Source organism: Zosterops lateralis (assembly GCF_965231275.1).
Source record: "Zosterops lateralis genome assembly, chromosome: 2".
NCBI lineage: Eukaryota > Metazoa > Chordata > Aves > Passeriformes > Zosteropidae > Zosterops > Zosterops lateralis.
In genome coordinates, this window is record NC_139763.1 from 95,899,221 (window position 1) to 95,911,722 (window position 12,502).

The following is a 12,502-nucleotide window of genomic DNA, read 5'->3' on the forward strand; positions in this document are numbered from 1 at the left end:
GTTAAAAACAGAACTATAAAATGTTTGGTATGTTTTATTTAGCAACATACAAGGAACAATATAAACTGCCACATAAAACTCGACACAAAACGGCTGGAGAATCACCCCAACTCCCTCCCCCCTGAAGTTGTTTATTCAAAGTGGTGTTTTTCTGTGGAAATTTTGTGCCAGAGAGCTTGCTGCACGCCAGTTTATACCGCTGATTCTTGGTAATCTGTGTGGTGTTAGAAAGTCACAAAGTGCTCCAATTCTGAACTTGTTCTAACAGTAACTTCCTAAAGGTGTTCTAGTGATTTCCCCAACACAAGTGTTCCACTGAAATGCACAGCACCCTTTAGAATAGATGGAGAGCAGGAATCTATAGTCAGGATACAAGTTCATTCCATAAAACTTTACCAACGGGTCACGAATTAGGATGTGTGATGGACAAGAGAAAACACACAGTATAAGCTAAACATGCAGAGTGCCTTTTCCACTGCTCCCTCCCAACTCTGTGGCTTCCCCTCACACTCTATTTCAGCCCAAAGGAGTTTAATGTTAGCATCACTGACCAAGCCCAAACCACAGTTTGAATTAACAAATGCAGATATAGTTTCCTTCATGCCAGCACTACATGAACTCTGCTCCCAGTCATACAAGCTGTAAAGTGTGTTTTTATAAGCTCTAAGGCATGTATACTAATATATGCTTAGAGTAAAAGAAGTGCCATGATTTACTTCTACCAGAAAAGTACCTCTTCACTCCCATTTGTTCCCTACCTTTTCACTCTTTCCTCACTTCCCTTTGTCACTGGAATGGACCCAAATCATCTTCTATTACCGAATGGATTTTAACCTCTTCCATGCTGCATCCATTTGCAGCCTCCTTTTTCATCCTGACACTAAAATGTTTAGGAAACGAGGGCAGGAAGATGAAAGAAAAGCCAACAGAATTTAGGACTGTAATTGAGAACATAGAGGACCTTGCTTCTATTTCAAAGTGGCCATAAATTTATTCACTCAAATCATGTCTGATAACTAACTGATAATTATCACGACTGACAGCTTTTTTCAGCAAATGTTTCATTTTGGTTCTCTTCACTCATCCTATGGATCTTTTTTTTTTTTTTTTTTGCAGTAATCCTTTCCAAAGGATCCCAAAGATAAGGCTGAAGGTGTATTCAGAAAAAAAATATTCTAGTAACTTTGTACAAACTAATCCTCACAGTCTCTCTGTGAGATAGGCATACATTAACTCTCATTTTTACATACAGGGAATGGAGGCACAGAGAAATGTCTTTCCCCATGGTTAGAGTAAATCAGTGACACAGGAAAAACTGCAGTTAGTTCCTGCCTTTCCACCTGCTGTAGAATTCACCAGACCAGGCTGCCTCAAATAGAAGTGAAATTAGTGTGTTATTTGTTTTTACTAAGGAAACAGTCACTTAGATGGCAGCAGACTTTTTTCCCCCACTGAAAACCTCAGGATCTTCTCTACATGAAAACCACTTCACAAAAGGTATGGTTAAATACTAGGTTTTGTGGTGGGTTGCTTGTAGTAAGCCATGCAGTGTAGAATACGAAGATTTTTAAACAAAAACCCCAAGACATCAGGATGTGTACATGTTCTTATCTGCAAACGCCTTGCACCACAAGGCCTACTTTTCACTGGAGTTACTTGCTTCCTGCACTGAGTATCAGCAGCAAACCCAGACAAACCTGCTTAGCTGTACCATTCTTAGGCCAAACCAGTAATATATTGCAGGATCTCCAAAAGCAATACAAGTATTTCAGTTTCATCTACAGAGCATTGAAACCATGACTATACAAGTGATCACACTTCTATCAATATTAGAACTCAGAAGAATTTTAAAATAAATGAAAATTATGTCTCTGGAATACATGTTACCATCCTTCTAAGGCCATAGAGGATCTCCTTTATCAAACTGCAAATACCAGCATCCTTTAGGGATCAGACTTCCCCAGCCTTAAGCCCCACTGCAGCTTTGCAAATTGGCTGTCAGGGCAGTAGAAGTGTCACATGTGGGCACATCCAAGAAAAGGCCAGTGCATGGCAATGCCTTTCCAACATCAGACATGACTAGAGCAGCACAGGGACCCCAAGTGAGAGTCCCAGAACTGCCCAGAGAGTCCCAAAACTGCCCAGAGAACTCCAGCTGATGACAGATTAAATCAGCGTTTGTGAAGAGACTTACCAGTGTCTCTCTGTTCATCTCCAGCTCTGCTCCTGCTCTGGAGTCAATGCCTCACAAATAATTTTACCTTTATATATTGTCAAACAACTGTACTTTTCTTCCCTACACTTAAACCTATCCTCAGATGAAATGAATATTCTTAGGTGAGACTCTGGATCAGAAAGTACAAGAAGTAACTTTGTTGGTTATCAGTAGGGGAAGCCAAGCAAAATGGGTAGTTTAGGACTGACAGATCAAAATAAATGCAGAGGAATTTCTTTTTTTTTTTACAGTGGATTATTTCTCAATAAAAATAAAATCATGCCAGTTTTACAACTCTGGTAGTTTCTTAGTATCTGAAGCAGCAATAACAAAATCTTCACAGAAGTGTTAGCAGATGTGGGTCCAGACAATACTCCTGCCTGCTTGGTGAACTAAACAGAATCCAGACTCCCAATAGTCATTTCTCCAATGCTGCTGAAAACTGTAACTCACCACCAGTCTATCATCAACTCCAGACACAGGTTCAAAAAAATCCAAACAAAAAACACCATTAGCAAAACCTGCTTGAAATGTTTTCTCTTAAGGCTACAGAAAAATTAGCCAAATTCTTCATTCCACTAGTAGTGAAACGCCCCCCATGACAACAACTGTGATCACATTATCTCCAGTCTACTTCAAGTCCTTATAAAGTCACATTTATTTAGACTTAGCACATGTGGCTTCCAGTGATGTTTCTGGTTTAGGCTCCAGTTTCTCTGGGAATTCTAGTTTTTCACAGATTGTCTCCTTTATGGGTAGATACTGAGAGATCTCGTTAGGTTCTGTGAACAGCGAAGGCGGAACATTCTAAAAAAGCAAAAATTTTATGTGAAATGAGTGAAAGTAAAGAGAGGATAAGAAGAAGTATTCCAACCCCAAACTTCTACAGACAATTAATTTATCACTTACTGGATGTAAACACCACTAGAGGCAAACTTTTTAGAGGGAAAGGAAAAATAAGGGAGAAGGAAAGCTACAAGAAAATGAAAGTTCAGGCGTTTGTCACGAATAAAAATCAACAGCTGCAACTCCAAATGTACCACAAATTATTCTCAGCCATTACCAGAGTTTTAAGGTGACCAATTTACCTCAAAGATTTGAGAAAAACTGAGAGAGTCTATTACCAAATAGATCCTAACCCCTAATACTGCTTGGAAGCACACAACCAGCCATGAAATTTAACATTATGGGACCTGGAGTACCTGATTTTGCAGCTGAACAGTTCTACGGAAAAATAAAAACATTTTATTAACTCAATAGTAGAAAAAGTGACCTAATCCCATACCTTGTCATGTGATCTGAGCATTTACAAAATTTACAATCTGCTCTAAAATCACCAAAACAAAAGCTGCATAAGCAAAAAGAACTTTCCTCTGTATTAACTTTCCTCTGTATTAATTCCAAATCATACAAAGAAGGATTTAGAGACACAGTATTTTCTATGCTGACCATAAAGATAAAAAGCAGACAGAAGGAAAAGAAACAAAGTTTTTAAAATGCATTACCTTTAAACTTGATATTTTGCTTTCCCTGGATGTGTATTCTCGCAACATGTAGGTCTTGTCAGCCTAATGGAAAAAAGCAATCATCTGGTATCAGTACAAACTAAGCATTTAAATACATTGAATTTAGTAAGCACTGGAATTTGGTTGACCACATATTTTCACTTAGGAGAAGAAATGTACATTCAAATTCATGAAGACAGATGATAACAATGTTGTTTTTTTCCAAAAACCACCTGTGTGCATGCTTCAAAAAAAATTCTATGACGGAATATGCTGGTTAATTTTTACTCAGCCAGAACTCCTATACATCTACACAGAATTACCAAACCACAAATCTTAACATCCTGTATTATTTATGAGATCCCATAACTCAATGTACAATAGACAGTGATTTGCAAGTTAGACTTGCAATCTAATTCTATTAAGCAAGACAAAAATAACATACTTTGAGACAAGACAGTACGGAACTCTATTTACTGTTGCCTTACTTTTCCTCTTGTACTTCCTTCTCTAATCTGTGTCTGTCAAATGTATTAAAATGATTACATCACATGAGGGGTAGCCTACTCTGCTCACACACCATGGCAGCCAGCACTTGGTTGCTACCTCAGCACCACCACAATAATAAAATACACTCGTAAGTTTTTAATTTAATACTGATGTTTGGGGACCATAGAGGACTATCACCAGGCCACTGGAAGTAAAATGGCAAGGGAACCTCTGTAAAATAAGTCATGATGGAAAGCAAAGGTTTACCTCATGATGAAGCCTTGTATCATTCATCCTGATGAGTACCCCATCCACTCGCAAGAAGAACCTCAGCAGCACAAAAAAGCTGGAAGGCATAACTCTCTGCAAAAATAAAGATGGCCCATTCAGCACCTTACAAAGGCTTCTTTTAAGCATGTACTTGTCTACATTCACAATGGAAGACAACAGCAGAAGTTTTCAAGAATGAAGTGAAAATCTGGGCTGTTGATTTGCTACAGCTGTGGCTGGCCAGTGGGGCAGACAGTGTCTCAAAGGACTATTTAGGCAGGACACAGAAGGAAGGAAAAGACTTCCTTGGAGCAAATGACAGATGACAAAAGGTTTCAAGACAATGCCATTTCCAGTAAGATCATATTTTTAAGAGCAAGGATGAAGACGTTTGTGTTTTGAAGTTTAAATCCCAGAAGGAACAATATGCAAAAAGCAGCTGTGTTTTGCATGAATCAGCCAACTGAGTCCCCAGGCATCTTTTAAACACCTCCCAGTACTCACCACTTTCACACTCAAACTTGATACTCCATGATCATGGAGTTCATCTTCAAACAGCAGTACTTCTTCAAAAAACATAATTTGCTCCCTGGCTTTTAATTTCTCTGTATTTATGTGTTCTGTTGTAGGAACAACCTAGAGAAAAAGATTAAGAATGGTTAGCATATTAATTTGTTGCCAAACTACATAAAGTTTGTCCTGATATTTTGAATTCCACAGTCTGAAAAAGGAAAAACACTTCTAGGGCACTATGCTTAAGACACCCCACATTTATAAGAGAAGAAGTTAAAATCAAAGTTTCCAAGAGTTTCTTCTTGAAAATAAGATGAAGCAAAAGCAAAAACTAACAGTGGAAAATTCTGAATAAACTTCTCTCTGGGTACAGGCTCAGAAGGGCTTCAGCTGCAAACAATTCTGCTCCCTTTCTTTCAAAACATTTGAAGATGTCTTGTGTTTAACACATGTATGAGAAGTTCAGGTTTATAAAGAGATTTCCATGCATTTAGCATCCTGAGCCCACTACACACTTTGAAAAGGATTCTAGTAAATCCATGGAAATCAAGTATCTATATGTTTTCTATCTCACGGTCTCCATAGACACTTCTGCTGTCTAAAGACTAACATTGTTTATTTCTATGCTGTACTTTTAATTCCAGCACAACTCAAGTGATCTGTAACTAAAGCAATTCTAGTGAATTAATACAGATTATCTGCTTGGTAGCAAGCAACCTGTATGCAGTAAACAGAAGCTGGGAACTTCAAGTCTTATTTTCACAAAAATAAAGACATTGGAGGCCTGTGAGTTTTTAAATATGAGGAGTTACTGTTGCAGAAAAACATCAGGCCACTGAATGCAGCCAGGTCAGAAAGCAGATAAACATGCAAGCAGCAGAGCATGAAGGCACTACAGAATGACACAGCTGATAGTTCTGCTGTATGTGAACAGCTCAGGGCTCCAGAGCAGTGCCCAGCAAGAGCTGAAGCCTCCCTTGTGCTTTAATCCTAAAACACTTGAAGACACCACCCACCCCCATTATTAAAATAAGCCATGATTTGATTAGGATAAAATCATGAGCTGAGAGACACAAGAAGCCCAAATTACACTTTGAAACCAGAAATTACGAAGCACAAAAGATTTTACAGAAGCCTACTGAAAGTAAATGACAGCTTAAAAAAAAAAATTGACTGAAGCAAGATTCAGTCAGCAATTAACAAAAGAAAATTATTACCTTTAATGTTGCAGTATCTCCCAGCAAAGTTCCTTTGTAATCTGTTGTGTAAGTCCAGTCATATGGCTTGACAACTTCCTTACTGTGCTCAGTCTCACTCCTCAACAGTGAAAGAGAAAACAGCTTTGTAGTAATTGCTTTGTAGCAATTCTCAAAAAATTACAACCTCACATAACACTGTGCATTAGAATTCCCACACTGTTCCTAAAGAAAAACAGCAGCATTGTCTGAGCTGCAATCAAAATGTCAAGACTTAATCATGGTTTCACGTCTGTTTCCACAATAACTTGGGAAACAATTGTGAGAATTCTCGATCTATCCCAGTTCTATGACTCAAAGATTTTCATGCATATTGCTGAAAAAAATGTATTTCAAGATCAATTTTTCTTTCAAGTAGGCAGAAAGTGATCTCTTGACAGCACACAGCCATCATTAACACTGCAATTTAGCTTAGTTTTCATGACAGCTTTGCTTTCTTTCTGCACTTTATTTCCACGTGCTCTACAACTAATCCAATCTGGTAAATACTAAGCATCATAATTAGTTCTCATGCATGGTAATTGTTCTGCTTTATTACTAAGGCTAAGATTTTGAACATGTACAGCACTTTACAATCCCATACAATGCAGTCTTGTACTGCTCGAGGCCCTATGAGTCTGAATAAACAGAAACAGCATTAAGTCATGTTAAACTTGAAGTTTACTTTAAGAAAGCCACGACACGGCTGAAAAATACAGCTGACCAAATTTAACAGAAAGCATGACGACAGCAAAGAAAAGTAAAGTGACTTCTGTGATCACATGCTGTATCTAGGGTAGAACCAAATGGCAACGTGGTCCTCAAGAGTTCAGTTTGCTCCTCTAACTACTGTATGACAGTTCCATATACAACACCACCAGTACTTGCCCACTGGTGATAAAAATACTGTACCTGCTCTCTTGCCATTCCTCTGCACAAGCGACTTTGATCATACCTTGACAATTATTGACACATTTTAAAGCATCTGTAGCATTGAACTCAATTCCAAAACCATGGTCATGCTGTATTCTTAGGATATTGTCTCCAAACATCATCTCTGGCAGGGAAGGCATGTGTAATTCCTCAGCCAACCTGTAGAGAAAAATAAAAGAGGCATCAGTCAGCTACAGCTCAGTGAAAGCAGTCCTTGTTTTGGAATAAGGACTCTTTAAACCATGATAACTTACAGGACACATCATCAGTATGTTCTGTGAGACTTTGTTGTTTTCCCAGGTTAATCATTTCACCTGAAATGCAGAGTCATTGATCCACTGACTTTTCCACCAAAAAAGTATTCCTAAAACATCCCTTTGCCATCAGACTCAGACAAAATTCTCACACATGAGGAAACAAGAGTATCTGAGAAGAACGTAGAAGCAATTTTCCATCTGTGCCAGCAAACCCCTGGATGATCAATGGACCAACTTCAGCAGCTGCTCAAAGAAACTTTTAGGAACAAGGACTCACCATGAGCAAGTTTGAATTCACTGCACAGTGGTCCATACCTCCAAATTTAGAAGCCTACAAAACAGATGCTTAAGACAACCCTGGCAGAGTATGTAAAAAGTGCAGAAGACACTACTGTGCTCTACTACTTTTTCAAGCTGGTAGCAAACATGTCCTGGTACGCTTCCTAAACTTTTCTTTTCCTCCCCACCTACCTGACTTGCCAAGATCAAAAAGGAATACATGACAGCTGGAAAGAAGAAAGCTTTAGGAAATACACTCATTTGAGTGAGGGGAGGGAGAAGAGTGTCCTCCTAATCATAATGTTCACATTGATAATGAAGCATTCCTGAACAAAAGTGGTTATTTCGGTAACCCTGAATACAAAAGAACATTGTTAACCTAACTAAAATAAAAATAGCAAATTCACTATTCATTCAGACCTGGAGAATAAGATCCCATGTTTTTCCCAGAGGAGGTAGAATAACATTATGAACTTTTCCATTTCATCAAGTGTAGGAACCCCGACCTCCAAAAACCAACCCCTGCACAGAAAAGAATTCTTGGCTACGGCACATTTAAACCTTTCCACACAGCTTGCTGAGGGATTTTTGCAATATGTATTTCCAGAAATAAAATTCCTATAGATACTAATAATGTTCCCCAAGCAATAAGCAAGACAAAATGGGTCACTGTGACTTTGTTGCACCTCCTACAATTGGCCTCAGCCCTTTGATCCAGGCCTGTCCAGCTCCCTCTGCTGAGCCTTCCTGCCCTCCAGCAAATCAACACTTCCACCTGACTTGGGCTCGTCTGTGAATTTACTGAGAGTGCACTCAATCACCTTGTCCAGGGAATCAATAGATACTGAACAGGACTGGCCCCAATACTGAGCCCTGGGGAACACAACTGTGGGTGGGTCACCAGAGGGATGTAACTCCATTCACCATCACTCTCTGAGCTCAGCCATCCAGACAGTGTTTTACCCAGCAAATGTGCTCCCATCCCAGCCATGAGCAGCCAGTTCCTCCCAGAGAATGCCTCATTAGCCTCAGAAAAGATAAAAAGCAAAATAAACAAAAGCACGTTTAACAAAACTGATGAGATTCCCACGTATACTGAAATTTATTCCAGAAAATGAAACTGAGATATCTGCCAAATCCACCTGCCACTAAGGTCAGTTATGGCACAGCTGAAATCTTCTGTTCCACATTAGCAAATCTGGCTTAAGTACTTGATGCTGATACAGGAACATTTCCTCCAGTGATCTCACTGGATTGGAAATTCCTACAAGAAGAGAGCAAATTATAAATGTTTTACGAAAACCATTATCTTAAAACAAATGTTACCAAGACATGGTATGAGACATTAAAATTATCCTTTTTAAAGAGCAATTAAGAAAATCAGGCTTCTAATTAGCAGGTCTCAGTTCACAGACATTCAGAGATCCAAACCCACTATAATCATACAACCACAGAATGGTTTGAGTTGGGAAAAACCTTAAAGGTCAAGTTCCAACCCCTGTGATATGGGCAAGGACACCTCCACTAGACCAGGTTGCCCAAAGGTCCACCCAAGCTGGCCCTGAACACCTCCAGGGATGGGGCATTTACAGCTTCTCTGGGCAACCTACTCCAGTGACTCACCATCCTCACAGTCAGGAATTTCTTTCCTGGGGTCCGATCTAAATCTCCTCTCTTTCAGTTCGAACCCATTCCCCCTTGTCCTCATGCTACATGCCCTTGTAAAAAAGTGCCTCTTTATCTTTCTTGTAGGCTGCCTTCTGCAATCATTAAAACGAAATTCTGGAAATCGCCTGTAACCCAAACGGCCCCCGTTTCTCCAGCCAGAGAAACAAGCTTGCAGAGAAGGAACAACCCCTGTTCCCCTTGTAACTGGGGCAAACAGCGTCTCCCCCGCCCTGAGAACGCTCTGTCTTTCTTTCGCAGAGTCACCCGAGGCCCAGAGCCCCTCGCTGTGGGGGCCGAGGCCGCAGCCCCGCGATGGCTCCCCGAGCAGCAGGGACAGCGTCGTGCCGGGCTTCACCGAGCAGCGGGGACAGACGCTGTGCTCTGCTGTGCTCTGCTGTGCTCTGCTGTGCTGTGCCGTGCCCCCTGTGCCGTGCCGTGCCCCCTGTGCCCCCCGCGCCCCCGGCCCGCAGCCCGCCCCACCTCTCGGCCTGCGCCGACTTCATGATGTGCGTCCTGGCGGCGCTCAGCTTCCACGGCCCGAAGGTGAAGTCGCGCCGGCTGCTCTGGAAAACGGGATGCATGGCGGCCTCCTCTCCGCCGAGCAGGAGGCAGGAGGCGGCGGGAAGCGGCAGGAGGCGGCGGAAAAGGAGGCGGCGGAGCCCCTCTGCTCCCGTCTCTCCCCGCACGGCGCTCACGGCCCCCGGAACCGCCCCCCGGCGGTGTTTCCGCTTCCCGGGCCGCGCTGGAATCCTGGGATGCAGCAGGAACAGCGTTGGCAGCAGGGCAAGGGAGGGGATGGTGCCCGCATCTGGTGTGTTCTGTCCAGGACAGGACAGACATGGAGCTCCTGGAGCGGGGCGAGCGCAGGGCAGCGGAAATGTTTTAGTGACTGGGGCGTCTCCGTGAGGTGGAAGGGTTGAGGGCCGGGCCTGTTCAGCCTCCAGAAGAGGTGGCTCAGAGGGGCCCTCATCCATGTGTACAAATATCTAAAGAGGGGATTCCAAGAGTATGGATCCAGGCTCTGCTCGGCGGGGCCAAGCAGTGGGACAGGAGGCCACGGGCAGAAACTGATGCACAGAAGTTCCACCTTCCCCACCTGAACAGGGAGAAGAAATTCTTTACTGTGCAGGTGACCGAGCACTGGAGCAGCTTGTCCAGAGGTTGTGATGCCTCCACCACTGGAGATATTCCAGACCATATAGACACAGCCCTGTGCCATGTGCTCTGGGATGACCCTGCCTGAGCAGGGGGTTGGACCAGATAATCCATTTGTGGCCCCTTCTAACCTCTCCAACCTGTGAATCTGTGAGGTGATGAGGAGGGGCAGGTGGATGAGGGATGAGGATCCACACTTCTCTCTGCTGCTGGAGCCACCCTGGGGAGACTGGGCTCTCTCCTGTCCTCTGCCCAGGATGAAGATGGAGCAAGCTCAGCCAAGCCCCTGTTCCAGCAAAGATGGGCTGCAGAAATCAGCGGAGAATGTTTGTGTGCCCCACCCCAGGTGCTTGTGCCTCCAGCCACTTCCCTGTGGGTACCTCACCGAGAGCAGTGGGACAGCTGGGTAGCAGCAGTTTTGGGGAGCTCTGAAGCCTCTGGTGGTCAGGGACCATCTCCATGGCCACACTCCAAGTTGCAGCAAGCATTAGGTGGCTCCATCACACAGGGTTTCTGGTGCCCTGTGCTGTGTTAGATAGCACACACACGTGTCTGCACACAGAATCCATCTGGGCAAAGTTAGATCACACAATGGATCACCCGGTCCAACTTCCCTGTTCAAGCAGGGTCATCCCCAAGCACATGGCACAGGATTGTGTCTAGACAGGTCTGGAATATCTCCAATGAGGGAGACTCCACAACTGAATTATTTTTAAAAATATGGATCTTGGTCTAATAGCGATATCCAACTATGATGGACAAAGACTCTCTAACAGTTTAAAGTTATGAAGTGTATGTTTATTACAACACCGGGCAGCGTGTGGCATAACTCCCAAATACACACTGCAATTTACAGATAATTACCCAATTACAGGGTCTTTTTATGTACAGGAGTATTGAATACCCAAAACACAAATGCATATTCATAACTCTGGTACATCCCACTCCTGCTTCGTTTGGTAATTAGCCAAAAAAACCATTAAGCATGCGTAGTTTGTTCTTTAAAATGGGTCAGTGGTCCTTTTTTTGGGGCAGGGTCCCAAAATGATGAAGTAAGATGGTTTTCCTCGCTTTGACTTTTTAACGTTTTGGTGTTGCGTGACAAGTGAATCCTGTTTTTCCAGGACTGTTTGATTTATGACTGTAACCTCTCTGGGCAACCAGTGCAGAGTCACTTGCACAGGAAACAAGTTCTTCCTCACATTCAGGTGGAACTTCTGTGCATCACTTTTTTGCTCATTGTGGGATCTCTTTTGCTGGTTCAATATATTTTTGAATACTATCCAAAGATGGTCTTTTCAAAATGTGGAAGTGCAATGGCGTGGTAGGCTTAAAAAGGTCCTGTTTAGAAAAGTATCAGTAGAACTGGTTGAAAATGATACATCAGCTTACTATTCCAGCACTGATGGTGGGGGCTTGTCTTGCTTTTCTGCATCATCAAAATGGCAAGTGTAATTCCCTATGGACCTCCCCTGGCTCAGGACAAGACACACAGTCCAGCTCCTGCTGTTGGAGCATTGGAGTGAACGGAGGCGGCAGCCACAGGAAAACTGATGTCCACAGCATTAAAAACTCCACAGAGCAATAAAAACATAGCACAGCTCACATCGGGGCTGTCACCCTCTTCGCTCTCAAGGGCGCTGCCAGGGAAAAGCAGGAATTACAGACGCAAAAGCACGGCATTTAATCATTGCTCACCTTTTACACTGTCATCAATACCCGATGACCCGCTCCAGATGCGCGTGCGGGAAAAACTCCTCCCCAAATCACCTTTGTGTAACTTTAATAGCGCTTTGGTGTCTAGGAAGCCTAGCACTAGGAGCCGGGGCAAATCCCTTTACCTCATCCACGTAAAAGTACTTTTTCCCCCGCCTTTTCCCCGAGTTCCCGGGCGGTGCTCGGGGCGGCCGCCAAAGATGGCGGGCGGGGCGGGGGCGCGGCGCTGAGGCGGCGGGCGGGGCGGGGCAGCGCTGAGGGGCGGCA

At 43.1% G+C, this 12,502-nt stretch overlaps 1 protein-coding gene across 1 annotated transcript; it reads right to left on the reverse strand.

The window, feature by feature from the left end:
* Window positions 1-4: 4 nt before the first annotated feature.
* Window positions 5-10,059, reverse strand: TIPRL (TOR signaling pathway regulator). The gene is made up of 7 exons (XM_083855436.1): window positions 9,845-10,059; window positions 7,140-7,319; window positions 6,210-6,309; window positions 4,984-5,115; window positions 4,477-4,572; window positions 3,721-3,783; window positions 5-3,022 (listed from the first exon to the last, which is right to left on the reverse strand). Exons 1-7 carry the CDS (start codon window positions 9,943-9,945, stop codon window positions 2,873-2,875), a joined length of 822 nt encoding a protein of 273 aa, XP_083711562.1. The 5' UTR covers window positions 9,946-10,059; the 3' UTR covers window positions 5-2,872.
* Between the last annotated feature and the right edge of the window lie 2,443 nt (window positions 10,060-12,502).

Excerpts from the sequence above, each read along its gene's own strand:
- TIPRL (XM_083855436.1), bottom strand. The coding sequence starts at position 9,945 with ATGCATCCCGTTTTCCAGAGCAGCCGGCGCGACTTCACCTTCGGGCCG. Across the intron at positions 5,116-6,209 it reads GAGATACTGCAACATTAAAG|GTTGTTCCTACAACAGAACA; the intron begins GTAATAATTTTC and ends CTTTTTCTCTAG. Across the intron at positions 4,573-4,983 it reads CAAGTTTGAGTGTGAAAGTG|AGAGTTATGCCTTCCAGCTT; the intron begins GTGAGTACTGGG and ends TTATTTTTGCAG.